This window comes from Ciconia boyciana, chromosome 2 (genome assembly GCF_034638445.1).
Source record: "Ciconia boyciana chromosome 2, ASM3463844v1, whole genome shotgun sequence".
NCBI classification, from domain to species: Eukaryota; Metazoa; Chordata; class Aves; order Ciconiiformes; family Ciconiidae; genus Ciconia; species Ciconia boyciana.
In genome coordinates this window covers 119,735,417-119,749,911 of record NC_132935.1, presented here as the reverse complement: position 1 = coordinate 119,749,911, position 14,495 = coordinate 119,735,417, and the positions used below count along the sequence as shown (strand labels likewise).

At 46.4% G+C, this 14,495-nt stretch overlaps 1 protein-coding gene across 2 annotated transcripts in view; it reads left to right on the top strand.

Annotated features, from left to right (window-relative positions):
- Positions 1 to 424: 424 nt before the first annotated feature.
- The window catches only part of CDCP1 (CUB domain containing protein 1), a 28,910-nt gene continuing 14,839 nt past the window's right edge, over positions 425 to 14,495 (top strand). Inside the window, exons 1-3 of one of the 2 annotated variants that reach the window (XM_072853786.1) lie at positions 425 to 734; positions 6,634 to 6,698; positions 13,679 to 13,882. In XM_072853786.1, coding sequence (XP_072709887.1) covers positions 649 to 734; positions 6,634 to 6,698; positions 13,679 to 13,882 — 355 coding nt within the window. In that variant the 5' untranslated portion in view covers positions 425 to 648. The remainder of the gene's footprint in view (positions 735 to 6,633; positions 6,699 to 13,678; positions 13,883 to 14,495) is intronic. The other variant, XM_072853785.1, reaches the window with a different exon arrangement.

Below are 14,495 nucleotides of genomic sequence, written 5' to 3'. Positions count from 1 at the left end.
GTTTAAAACCATTACCCCTTGTCCTATCGCAACAGGCCCTACTAAAAAGTCAGTCCCCATCTTTCTTGTAAGCCCCCTTTCAGCATTGAAAGGCTGCAATAAGATCTCCCCATCGCTAGATGAGACAGCACACCTCTTCAGAGATGCTTCGGCAGGCAAGGTGCGCTTTGCCTGGCATCGGTACGAGACGGGGCACTCAGCAAGAGCGAGGGGGGCTGACCGAAAATTCAAACCTCTTTTGGTAGGAGGTAATAATGTCGGAAATGGGCAGGGGAAGCGTTAGAGTAAGGTGTAACAGCAGCAGTAACGCTCTGCAGCAGCAACAGCAGCAGCAGCATCTCTCCCATCGACTACGACCCGCACCGCCGGTGCCCCCGCCAAGCCGGCTCCACCCCGCCGCGCCGGGGCGGTGGCAGCGCCCGGGGCCGCCCCGAGCCCTGCCCTGGCCTGCCCTGCCCTGCCCTGCCCTTCCTTTCCCATCCTATCCCATCCCATCCCATCTCATCTCATCCCCTCCCTTCCCCGCTGCCCGGGAGGAAGAGGAGGGACTTCACCTGCCCCGGCCCGGCCCGCCCCGCCAGGTGCGAGGTGGAGCAGGAAGCGGCGGCGGCGCCGGAGGGGACCCGCGCCCGCCTCGGCGCCGGGCCCATGCGGGGAGATGGCGGCGGGCCGGGCGCTGGCCGCGCTCCTGGCCGCGCTCCTCGCCGCCTCGGCGCAGCTCGTCCAGCGGGAAGGTAGGGACGGGGCGGCGGGAGCTGCGCCGGGGCGGCTCCCCCTCAGCCCCGGCTCGCCCGGTGGGGCTGCCCGGGCCGGGGGGGGACCCTCCGGGTGCGCGGCTGAGCCCTGCCTCGCTTTTCTGGGCTGCACCGCAGGCGAGAGCCCGGTGGCTCTGTTTTATCTCCCTGCGCTACTGCTCATTTATGAGTTATTAAAGGCGGGGGGGGCGGGGGGGGGAGAAGGGGGAGTAGGGTCGAATCGCATCTGTAATGTTCGTACGGTGCTTTACGGCAGCCCTAGCCCCCCGGGAGGAGCGTGTGCCCGCCGGCTTTCTCCTGGGTCGGCCGGCGGGGCCGAGCCCCGGGGCTTGCGGAGCGGGTGCTCGGCCTCCTTCCCGGAGTGAAAGTTCACTGCGGCGCTGCCGGCTCCTCGTCCCGCCTCGGCGTCCCAGTAACGCGGGCACCGGGGACACCCAGGTTCCCAATAACGTGGCACCGGGGACACCCAGGTTCCCAATAACGTGGCACCGGGGACACCCAGGTTCAGCAGCTCTCGTTCGAACGTTCCTTTTTCTTTCTCTACGAAAGAAATACTAACAAGATAAATGATTAGATCTTCACGTCCTGGCTTGCTAGAGTATTGGTGATGCGAGTAACTTGACCAGGTCCTTTTCCCTGGGTGCCGGAGAGGCAGCTGAATTATCTGGAAGGAGCAGGAGCTCGCAGGATCGTGCTCTGTGTTGGACTGTACAGTCGCATAAGCTTTTAAGCAAAGAGAATTAATTTTTATGTATGAATATGTATTATTTATATAGAGCAATGGATGAACTGTACGTGCTGGGAAACAGAACGGCTTGTGTGCCCGGGCGGGTCGGATAGTTTAATGGGAGGCCGCTGCTCACTATGAACTTCTCGGTCTCTTGAAATTCCTGGATGCTTGACGCAATCCCGTGTATATAACCCATTAATAATTTTCTTAAATCCTGGCTGCGACCCCAAAAGAATTCTGGTTATGGATGCAGAGACAGTGTTTGGGGTTTTCCTCAATTTCCAAAGCTATTCGATTGCAAAAAATGCCTATCCTCAAATCTAAACAGTCTGTGTTATAGCTATTAGTCTTGTTAAAGACTCTTGAAGTATGAGTCATATACAAAAGAACTGCCGAGTTATTTGCAGTGACTATGAATAACCTAAAGAGTCTGATGTGAAACTTGTGCCTTTTTAACGTTCCTATTACCTTTAACTGTGCTGGTTATGCTGAAGTGTGGCTCACAGCCATAGTTATTATAAACAATACAGTCTAAATGTTGACTGTGGAATTGGACAGCACTGGGGTTTAAGTTTCAAGCTATGTAGTCTTTTAAATAAAATATTTGCATTTAATGCATTGCCTCTGAGTCAAGTGAACGACAGCTATTTGACTCTCTAAGCCTCTTCAAAGGAACAAGAAAGAATATTATGCTGTGGTTAACTGTGTGTTGTTTTCGGAGAAAACAAACTTTTAAAACTTTAGGTGGGTCAGTGCTAGAAGGAGAGGAGCTAGACTTTCCAAGGATCTTGTATTGCTGAAGTAGCAAATGAAAAAATCCTCAGTTGCATCTTTTTTCATACATAGGTCTAGACCTTCACTGGGAGACAAAGCAGCCTATTAATCATACATTCACACATTATTCTTCACCCTTTGGTCAAACTGTGTTATCAAAATTCTTTCTTCCTTTTATCCCCCTCCCCCCCCCCCCCCATAAATCTTCTTGATGCCTCACATTAAACTTCATGGGCTTGCTTTTGAGGCACCGTACAGCTCTTTTTGAGCCAATGTCTGACTTTTGCTTATTGTCATCATCTGCTCCGGCTTCTTCCCCTCTTTCATGTTTAAAACATCCAAACGAATTATGCGTTTGTGTTGGCATTAAAAAAAAAAGTTTATACCTGCTTTATGCAAGGTTGAGCCCACGCTGTTAGTTTGGTTGGGTGTAGTAGTGAGCAGGATACCAGCTGTGTGGTGGCTGTGGGTGCAAGCTGTGTCCCTGGAGAGCCAAGCAAGTCTGCTTTGCGTGTGATTATAATAGCTCTTGTCAGGAAGGTGGGAAAACCAAATCAGATGGGAAGGTGCAGGAAATGGAAGGACGATGGTGAGTCCAATGAAGAAGGTCTAGTCTATCCTTATCGTGCAAACCTCCTCTACAAACAAGATGTCTGTGTGGTCTGGGGCTTTCTTAGCTTCATCTAGAGGAACTGGGGAGAGAGTTCTCACCAGCCAGTGACCTTGCCCTCGGGCAAGCCGTGAAGTCGCTCTGTAAAGCGAAGTTAGTAACAGTGAAGTGGCACAAAACACCACTGGTAGACCCAACGGTTTGCTGCCAGTGTTGGTGGTCCCTCTTCCTACCTCCTTCAGTCCCTTCCTTTCCAACTGCATGCTTCTGCCCTCTTGTCCCTCTCCTGCACAAGCACCTGTGTGCCAGTTCCTCTATCATCCCGTCAAACTCTCTCACTCGGTGCCTTCCTCACCTTCGTGGACCCCCAGCCCCCCAAAAAAGACGTGGCTCAGTCTTGGCTGTGTTAGTGGCATGGGGTGGCAGGCTGAAGGTTGCAATGGTGTGAGCGGGACCAGAGAGGGGAACGGTGCCTTCCCAGATTTATTGGCAGATGTTGTGTGCCTGGTGCGTCCTTCATCCCAGTGAGAGTTGCTTTTGTTACTGCACAACCAAAACTGTAGTTGGAACATTTCCCTCGGCAAAGGTTTGTCCTGAAAACCCAAGATAGTTCAGGTTAAGATTTTTCTCCCACACCCCTATGTAGTTTTAATAAAATAAAAAAAACCCAAGCTGTTAGCAGGGTCTTTCTGGTGTTCTGACCGAATATAAATAACCAGCCTGTTTGCGCTCCTCTGAAAGTCAGCGGAAGCTGGATTATTTCCATTCTGAATTGCTCACTCGATCGAGACCTCGCCTTTTAAGACCACAACTAATATGCATGAGTATTCAGTTGTACCTTTTTTTTTTCTTTTTTGCTTGCCTCATGCCATTATCAGTCTGGAGTGCTTAGTTTTTACTCTCTAGAAAATAACGTGTGTATAGTGAATTATTTATTGTGTGTCTTGGTGTGAGTCTTGTTTGTGACATTTGTTTTCATTTGTTTGTCTTTTTAAAATCTGAAAGGATGCAGAGGTAATGTGAAAGCCCAAGTGGGGAAGTGAGGTGGTGGGGGCTTGAAAATATTTGAGTATTAATACACTGAATTGAACTTCTTGTCCACAGCAGCACAAACGACCACCGGTTCGAGTACCCCCACCAGAGATCCTCAGTTAGGTTGTGGTCTCTGGAGTCATGCGTGAATGAAGTTTCTGCAGCAGCCATACTCTTGGTTATGGGGTTACTCGTATGCAAAACTGAAAACACCAACAAATAGCAGTCATTTGGCTAAGAAGTGGCCCAGGAGAGAAGAAAGGTGATGTGGTGGGCCAGCTCCTGAGGCCGGCTCCTTAGGCGGCTGGCGAGTCTTTCGTGCCTTGGGTTGTCATTTGATGAGCTGCAGTGGCTCATCATCCAAAAAATAATTAAGGGGGAGCTGGCTGACAAGGATTATTGTTTGGCATTGGCTTAAGGTATGGGCTCAAAGGACTGGCTGGGGGAGAAACAGGGGGTGGAAGGATTGTAGGCTGCTGAAGCTCATGTCCAGAGTACCACCATGGACCTGTGGCATGGGGGAAATTACTCTTTAGCTAGAAGATTGGCCTCCTCTCATTTTTATTCTGACTTGTGTGCATTGTCTTGCTACACCATAATGGGAGTTTCTAGACAGAAATCAGGTCTTGGTTTATGCAATACGGGAAGAACCTTTCCCCTATGTGATATCAGGTATCCTTTGCGTCAGTTGTGTTCAGGCTTGTTAATTACTTCAATGAATTAATCTTATCTATAAATAATATTGGATAGAAAGGAAAGTAGAAGGAAAGCTACTGAAAAAATTAAGTTTTGACTTCTTGAAATATGTAGCAGCAGTATTTTCACAAATAAGTATTGCTGGGGCTTGGTTTATTGGTATAGCCCTTATCACCCAGCTTAATTGATACTTATACATGTGTATATGTTAAATAAAAAGCTTTGGAATCCACATCTGCCAAAACCTCAGTCTTAGGTAGAGGATGAACAACTTTGCACTTAGTTCATTCCAGAAATATTTCATATTGGAAACAGCATGAGGAGCCATCCTTTGCTGAGAACAAAGTCAAGATGCTTTTGGCCTTACCTGCGTTGACTGCTACAGCTATAGGTGACAGAAGTGTGATGTGTTTGCAAATGAGTGTAGATCATAGGTGACTAGCTCTTTTTCTTCTTCACCAGTTTCTCTGTATTGACTAGATTTTCATTTGCTGTTTGTAATTGCTGATGGCTAAACATGACCTTCTTCAGGTCCTGGCCAGTGATAGATGAATGCAACCTGAGAGCAGTGAATGTGCGTGGAGTCGTACCCCTTCGTGTTGTGGCCGGTGCAGGACCACTGGTGGTGCTGGGTTATTGCTGGGGCTGTGCGGTGGGACGCCGGGTGTTGCTCACCGTCATGAGCAGCCTGTTCAGCTGAACTGACTAGCAATTTTCTTACTACGCCTGCGGCAGGGTCCTCCTGCTGTCTTCTGGGTGATCCTTTGAGCTCTCCCTTTGGATGCTTTCTGGCCATGGTCTCTGCGCAAGAGCTCCTAGAAAGGCTCAGGTGCAGCAAAGCGTGTGTTAGACTGGGGGACGTGGGAAAAACGGGTCTTGGATGCCAGTTTTGATCTAACTGGTCTCTCTTTGGGTAATCCTGTATCCTCTCCCCTTGCTTTTCTTAAGTGTCTGTTAAATTTTTTTTTACAATTATACAACTTTAATAATTTTTATGATTTATCAGCCTTTGTCCGACTGGGGGAAAGACTAAAGATGTTACCTTAACAGAGCACTTCCAGTGATTTCTGGGACATTAGCCATCTCACTGAGGCTGTTCAGGTATCCCTGTCAAACCTCAGCTCTAGAGCGGACAACACACCCACTGCAGCACGGGTTGATTTGTTGGACCCAAACCATTAACCAGTTCCTGTAGAGCACCTGGTGAATTTTGGTGGTCTCTTAGTAGGATTCAGCTGATAGAGCCTGGTCACCATCCCTCAACTGGAAAAATTCTCTAATCTGGTGGCGGTATGACCATGCAGATTCCTCTTGTTCAACATCTGCTTGTGCCACCAGGGCATGAAGGAAAGGACGTGGGTTGTGCTGCGCTTAGTAAACTGTTGACTGCTGGCTGTTACGTCAGAGCAAAATCTGTTTCTGTATTAGCTGGTGACAGAGGCGAGGGTTTGCTGCCTGAAGCTGAACCTGCTGAGTGTTGATAGTATTGATGGGACCTCCTGGAATACCTTCAGGAAGACCCAGCTGAAGAATCGTGCCATAATGTCTGGTAGATGTGCATTTCACGTATGTTCATAAGGTCTCATCTGCTTCTGAGTGCCCAGGCTGCCAGTACTGTGGGAAAACAGATTTTTTTTATTTTTTTTACTTATCTTATATAAAGGGGGGGGAAAGTCTCACCTGTGCCTGTTCCATTGGATACCTTTTAACAACCATCCTCAAGGGTGCCATGGGACAGCCTTCTTCGAGCCGTGCCTTTTGATTTCTTGGGGAACAAAGTGAGTGTGGTTACTTGCTGTCAGAGCAAATGCTTCTTTTGAGAGGTACAACCACACCAGCATTTAGGAGTGGGCCCTGGCTCTTCTGGGTCCTTGGGTGGAGCTGAGAGATTAGCGTATGGAGACAGCAAACTGCGAGGGGTGAGAAGAGATGATGTGAAGTTCCTCAGAAGTGAGAGACAAAGAGCTGTCGGCAGGATATTTGGCATGGGAGGGACCACTGATTGTGAAACGTGCTTTTCCACCTTTGTTAACCAGAGCCAAGACCAAAGAGCTGCTCAGACATGCTCCAAGATGCTGTCCTCTCGCTAGCTTACATCAAGGTCAGGATAAACTGTGCAAGCAAACACCCCTTTGATCGAGGGAGGCTCCTGCAGTGACTTGCCTGGTGTCTTAGCGTTCCTCATGCCACTGCGACATTTTTTTGTTGCACAGACCCATGTATCGTACATTTTGTATGTTGTACATGAATTGGCAGTCAGCTTGCAGACAGCATTCACTTGAGCTCTGTGTCTCGCTCCTACAGAAGCAACAAAGCTTCGTATCTGTAAAATAATAATAAAATTAAAAAGGCAGCCCAGAGTCAACATTCTCCCTTCTGTAATTACAGCTAAACTTGTGAAGTCCCAAAGTGTCTTTTTTTCCCCACTTTTGGTGAAAAAAGCTTCTTTTAAAATTGTCTGTTACACATGATTTATATGTCTCTAATTATCCTTCTAAAGAGGTTCCAGAGAAAGTGGTAGAAGTACTGAAATTTATAATTAAGGGGGGTTTTTTTAAGTTATTGTTAAACTGAAGGTACTTTATTCCTTTGAGGCATTACAAATTAACTTAATGAATTAAGAGCTTTTGAGTGAGCAACCTTGTTGGCATGGGGTACTGACAGACCTTCTTTGGTGAATTGTGCTGGGATGGCTTGTAACATTACTGCTGCAGAAATGTCCACCCTTCCTCCCTGATGGGATGCGTGACATCTCGCCTGCTTTGTATCCTCATCCTGGCTATCAGTTGAAACCATCAGTGAAGTTTAGGGGGCTGTACTGTGGTCGCTGAGGAATGGATATTCTCCCCCAGTTGCCCTCTCCTGAGACGTGGGTGGTTACCCTGGCATAATAGCCATTGGCAGCACCTATCTGTAAGTGTTCACAGGCTTTGCAGATTTTAAGCTTTACTTTTCTGGGTGATTCTCTGAAAGCAATCCTTTCACAGAATACAGACCTCATATCCCAAGCAAGCATGGTATTGGAAGACAGGTCCTGTCTTCCTGGAGACAGGAAGGATATAAGGAGATCATTGAGCAATGTAGAGAGTAGTTAGTTTACATTTTAAATGTAAACAGAAAACCTGTTTGCTTTATAAAGTCCAACAGGATTTCAGCAGCTTGCAGCAAGCAGGGTTGGCTGTAATTTGTGATTGTGCTTGTGATCTCCGTTTGCTGCTCATAGCACCATTTAGTAGGTGAGAAGAATATAAACAGTGTATGGGTCCCTGACTAACTTTGCTAAGGGCTTGAGGAATGTGAAGGCAATTACCTGGATGGGCATCGCAGGTGGAACTGGAGGAGTGGATGACGCTCGGGTAATTGGGTGCTGTAGTTAAACTGGAGAGTTGGACTCAAATTGACAAAGAAAGATTCAAAAAGACAGGTACAAAACTTTAGAGTCAGCAAAGCAGGGAGACATTTACTCTTTGAAATATTCTTTGACCTGTTGTTGGCAAATTTGAGTCAACTGTGCAACAAATTGTGTTGGAGGTGATGGGGAAATGGATGATCAGGTGTAGCATTGGTGCATCTCTTTTAGCTGAGCCATTGGGGCATTTGCTTGGGATGTGAGAGCTGGAGCCTGCAGTCCCCATCATGCAGGAGACAGCCTTGAGGTCCCCTGGCTAGGCAAAGGGTGTTTTGGATGGATTGCTCTGAACGTGTCCTGCCGATGCAGCTGTCTCCTGCATCTAATGCTGTCCATTAGATCAGCAACAGGAGTTCATATGGCTTGAAACTGAAATCATTCAGCTTATGGCGGGGTCACTGTGTTATTGGGTCATAGTCCTTGCTTCCCACTGTCTTGCTGTGACCTTTGCAGGAGGTTATGTGTAGTGGAACAACCTCAGCAGGCTATGAGCGTGCCTGTGGGCCAGCATCCCTGCAAGGGCTCGGAAGAGGTGGTGAGCTTTCTGGGACACCCTACCGCGCCGTAGAGGCAAACACCGCTGCGGTGCTATCCATGTCCCGAGGCGGTGGCACGAAGCACTGTGGTGGATGAGCCTGTTCTCCAGAGAGGTGTGTTGGTTGTGTGGGTTCAGATCCCCCTCGGGCAGAACAGAGGTTTGGATCCAGGTACTTCATATCCGGAGCGAGCGTTGCCGCTACTCGTCTTCTGCAGCAGCCTGTCTCCTCCAGCTGCTGCTAGCTAATGAATGGTGTCTGAGTCAGTCCCATCCAAATGGTTTTTATTAAAAATGGTTGAAGTGGAACAAGCCCACGATTTAACCAGAATGAGCAAACAAACAGTTTTTGTATGTTATTTTGGGATAAATTAATATCTGAGATTTTTTTGTTGGGGACTCTTGCGGACTTTGGTTTCTTGGTCTGTCTGGGATTTTTTTGATTGTTTTAATCCATACGGTGAAGTCATGAAACAGTCTATAGATTCTTATGGATAAATTGCTGCAATAAAATGCAGCCCTCTAGCCAAAACTAGTTGGACTCTGTTCTCACTCCTGCTTTGTTTAGCAAGGCACTCTACATAGTCATAAAAATTGCTGTCCTGCCAAGTCCTTTCCTTGTACGTACATACGCATGCTCTCTGTTCCTCTAGCTGTCTTCTACATTGCATCCCCTCTTGTACAGGAAAAATGTCCTTTTGACATTTATGTATACATATTAAAAAATACTAGGGGATTAGTGTCAGGTGCAACCACAGGAGATAAATTTAGGCTAAACTCTGAGGAGTAATCCGATTTGTTTTACACTATGCAGTTTGTTTCTAACTGAAGTTGGAGAGCTCTGAGCAATAAAATTGATGAAGGGTTTGGAAAAGTCATACTGTTGAGAAAAAGCTAGCCAAGGCGCATTTGCGCAGAGAGGAGCATTACTGAGTGATAAAGGGGTGCTGTGATGAGACAACTGTCGTGAAGGAGCAGTCTTAAACAAGGATGAGCAGTAGTGAAATCCAGTTGTGGCAGGGAAGATGCAGGTTGAGATTGGGCCGGTTGAAGAAATAGCCCAGGGAGGCTGAAAAACTGTAATGGCTTAGAGTGGGAAAAAAAGTTTAGCATGACATCAGATGTCTACGTCACCCTGTGAACCATCTCAGGACTGGAGGCTTCACCTGACATCTTCCAGCCCAACGATTTCATTGTTGTGTAGACAGAGACTAGATCCAGCTTGGCAATGCTCCCTCTTGTTGGTTTGTATATCCTGTGTGTCATCCTTGTGCGGCATTAATGAGGCGTGGCAATTCCTTCTTTACAAGAAATGTGTACAGTTACTGGTAATCCTAATAAAAAGGCATGCAGTGGGAATCATAGACAATGACAGATCGGTGTGAGTCACAGAGACACTCACTCGTGTTTATAAAAGCTCTGCAATAAAGGCGATTTCAAGTAGTCTCTCTATTGTGCTGTGTTGGAGGTTTTAGCCATTTAGTCATTTTTAGTGACTTTGGGATCACTGTTTTTGCTACAAAAATGAGATTAGATAGCACATCTCTAGCAGCTGGCTGCTGTTGACATTACAGCACTGCACTCTTATTTCTTTGACCAAAATGATTATCTGTGGAGTTTCATGACGCTGGCTTCATGAAAACTAGAGACAACGTTGCTTTATTTTGTCCATATCTGTATGCCTTTTCCTTGCAGCTGAGAGCAAGCTCAGTCTCTCCTGTGTGCTGTGCTGCTGTGTGCATGCACTACCCCAGGCAGGAGCCTTGTCTCACCTGCCATCGCCCAGCATCGTCTTTCTTGCAGGGAGATCACATGAATGACTACGTGGTCGTGAAGTCTGGAAAGGGGATGGGGGACAAAAAACCCAGGCAGCAGAAGTCAGGTCTTTCAAGGGCTGGGGGAGACGACGCTTTGTTTTGACCCTTGTAGGAAGCATTTACTCACTTACTTAAAATGTCGTTCATAATGTCTGTTCCTTGGTTTCAGCTCAGGGCGTGTATTTGTTTTGCTTTAAAGCTAGTCACGTGCTTAAGGTTATGCTTAAACTTAATCCTCATGTCTAAAAATGGTCTTAGAGCCGTGCCCAAGCATTTGGTGCAGAAGTGCTGGCTGTTGGTGGCCCTGGTGCGTTTCTCCATCCTGCCAGGTTGGCTGTGTGGTTGTGCTGTCCCAGGGATGGGAAAAGGAACAGTGATAACTGTTTGACAAGAAAGTGAGGAACAGACTTTTCAGTCGTTACTTATAAACTGTAGACGAGGGTGAGAATTACCGTAAACAAGAAAGAAGTCTCTTTTGTCCATAGCTATAAATCATTGGTATTATGCTATTACACTTCACATCTGGATGACATAAACATCAGAAAAATTATGACCGTCAGCGTCAAAGGATATTTTGTGCACTAAGTGTGATGATAATAGTAAAAAAAAAACCAAACCCATAAAACCCAAAAGCATCCAGTAGTACGGAAAACAAAACTCTGGGCTAGGCTGGAATTAGTTGTTTCACTTTTCTGAAAACGGCTTCCTCCTGAAGCACAAGGAGGAGCAGCTCTGGTTGCTGGCTTTGCTTTACTCTTTTCCCCACCCCATGGACATTGCCCCTGCGATTGTCCCCTGTGTGCTTGGAAGGTTATTGCACAAGGCAGTTCCTAGCCTGCATGGCTGTCTTTTTTTTTTTTTTTTTTTCTTCCCCACCTCAGGGAAAACCCCAATTGCAAACCTCTGCAAAAGCATTTCTAAGGCAGAAATGCAGATGTCAAGTGGTGCCAGCCATTGGAAGAGGCGAGGGAATTCAGTGTAGGTGCTCAGGGCAGAGGGCTGTCCTGTCACTTAAAAGCTGTGGGAAAGTTGTTAAGTGACCAGGTTCTTGCTAATGGCATAGAGAATTGGTAAACTCATTGTTACAAGTATGTGGAGAAATTTGGCAAGCCTCGTGGGGTTTGGGGTTTTCATTTAAAGCCTTTGATCCTGGTGGCAAATAAGTAAGGCAGTTTCAAGGGCTTGTTAAGTCTCTTTTAACTTCAAGATTGTGTAGAAAAGCTGGAAAGTCTGGAAAAAGGCTCAAGACCAACAAAACTAAAATAAAAGCACGATGGGGTATCTCTTTGAGTACCTTCTTCTGCCCTTCTCCCCATAGCAGTGAGATTTTTGATGCCTGCTGTTTGCAAACCTGGAGCTGCAATGTTCCCAGTGGCAGGGAAGGACGATAGCCCCTGCAGACTGATCGATCCCCAGGGCTTTTGCAAAACATTGCAATGAAACTCAGGCCGTGCAAAACCATGAGATTGCTGTAAAAATCAGAAGATTTTAAAAGGCAGGTTTAAAAATAGGACAGGTGGTTTTTGTGGGAGCTTGAGTCGCTAGTGCTATACGCTTCTCTCTGCAGCTGCGATGGCTGAAGTTTTGAGTTGGGTGGGTAGGTTGGTTGAGGGTCTCTGGTGTGCTCATCTGCCACAAGAGGACTCTGCCGATCAAGGGGAGCTTGGCCCTGCTCCCTACAACCCTTGCCAGGTGAGCCCCCAGGTCTCTGGGCTTTGGCCAGCCTCTTTACCACCACCACGCAGATAGCAGCTGGCATGGGCCAGGCTGGATCTTAAGGTGTTCAAGGGATGGTGAGCAGTTGGGTAGAGCCTGGGGTGCCCTGCAGATGTGCATTTCTGAGCCAGCTGTTCTCTCGCACCTTCCTGGCACGCTGCCTGCTGGTGGGAATGGCTGCAGGGGCTCTCCCAGAGTGCTGCACTGCTGGGTTTGCTAGGGTAAATATCTCTTTATTGGGGTTAATGAGCAAGAGGATTCCCAACCTGGCATATGGGCAGAGCTTTGTCATGCAGCCCCATGCAGTGTCCCAGTCAAGGAACAGACCTTTTTGAACAGAACTTGGGGTACCCTTATTTCTAGATCTCTTTTTTTTTTCTATACATAAATTATTTTTTTTCCCCATAAACACTAAAAGCACAAGTGCTGTAGACGCTGTGACTGTATATTCTGTACTGTGAAATAAGGAGGGGAGAGTAGTGAAAACAAGTGGCAGAAAACTTGCCAACTGACCTGGCCTCAGATTTTCACCTGGGGCTGGGATACGGTTGACTTCAATGCAAACTTTACTTGCTTCAGCCAGGGCTGGGCTCAATCTTTTCTAAGCATCAAACTGATGCTAATAACTTTTCTAGTCTTCTTGAATGTCCCGTTGGTGCTCCTTTGTGTCTTATATTGCCTGTATGTTTTTAGAAGACAGTCAACTTTGGTCCATTTGTTGATAAATTGCTACCAAGTCAATATGAGAAGATTATTCAACAACCAGTTTATTCTGTGGCTCCAGTATTTCCTGTGAGAGCTGCTCCTGCATTCGGTAGTGCTTGAGGATGGGTTGGAATCTGCGAAGACTGCTGAGGCTTTTATGTATTCCCCAAAAGCTGTAAGTCTGTGATGGTCATGTCAGGGATGGAGAGGAGGTATCCAAGCACGCATGTTCCGTCCCAGGCCACAGATGCCTTCTGTGCTGCTGAGAGGCATTGATGCATGTCCTGTACCTTCAGGGAATGAGTTGTAAAAGGTGGGGAAGGTGGGAGATGGCCATGACCACAAGTGTGTCTGTTGGTATGTGCTTTTGGTATCACCGGAGTACCTAGTCTGGTCTGCAGTAATTGTTGGGGCCTACCCAGAGATTCATCTGTTACTGTCGTGTACAATTTAAGTTGAGGGTTGCTTTGTTGTTTGGCTGCTGAATAAACTTCCCGAATTGAGTCACAACTTCATGGGTGCCTTGAAAAATGAAGCAGGCTCTGTGATGGGCATGACAGACCGACAACCAAAGTCTGGACAACAGAAATTTGAAAGGAATAGTTGAGCTACTTTTAAAATGTGAAATAAGTAACACCGGTGAAGGTAAACTGGAGCAGAACTGGTCCTACACAAATTCCATGTATACCTCTCTCTGGACACATGCAGCAAGCGTACTTCTCTATCGTCTGTGCTGGACTGGAAGAGCCAAGGCATTTTCTGTAGGTCCAACACCAGAGACTTTTGAGAACATGGGTGCAAATATTCCTTCTGACAATGCGGCATCTGCAGGGATGTGTGGAGAGGCTGGTGATACTCATACATGCTAGTAACAAAACATGTCTGTTTTTCTTTCTTAGCTTCCTTTACGATCTCTCTTCGTACGGTGGACAGCATCACAGTTGTGATTAAACAGAGACCCGGTGTTTCACCAAGCTGTCAAATTCGTGTTAAAAATGTCAACAGGTCTGAACTCAAAATACATCCTGGGGAGAATGTGACTTTTACCTTCACTTGTAGTACTCCAGAGAAGTATTTCATCATGGAAATTCAGAAAAATATTGGTAAGATACAGTTTTTTAATTTTTCCCCCAATGGTAATTTTCCTCCAGTAAAACCACATACCTTAATACAGTAACAGGAGAAAAAAGGTATCCCCTATAATCTTGGGTAAGAAGAAATCTTTGGACACTGGTAAATAACCTTGAATTACTGAAACTACGCAAGCTAAAGTAGTCTGTATTATGGGTGGCAGAATTAATGTTAACTTGGCTGTTTCAGAAACAGTTAAATGATAGCTTGTTGCATCAATTCCTTGCTGCCTTCCCTTCTCCCACAGTTTATAAACCCATCAAATACTAAAAAAATAAACGCTGATCTTTTTTTTTCCTTTCCAAAGCCTCTGAGCACTGATAATGATACATTACCCACATTATTCGTTGAACAGCTTGATTGTATCTATAAGGGCAACAGAAACACAGACATACACGTCTTTCCTTATATTTAATGAACATTATTGAAGTCAAGAAACTGAAAATTTGGAAGTGTTGGAACTAAACCTTCATTTGCTGTGAATGTTATCCCTGGTGTATGTATGTTAATGTACTCTCTAATGGCATGAACACATGCTACTTCTCAACAAGATCCCAAACTTCATTGGTCATTCAGTCTTTGGTA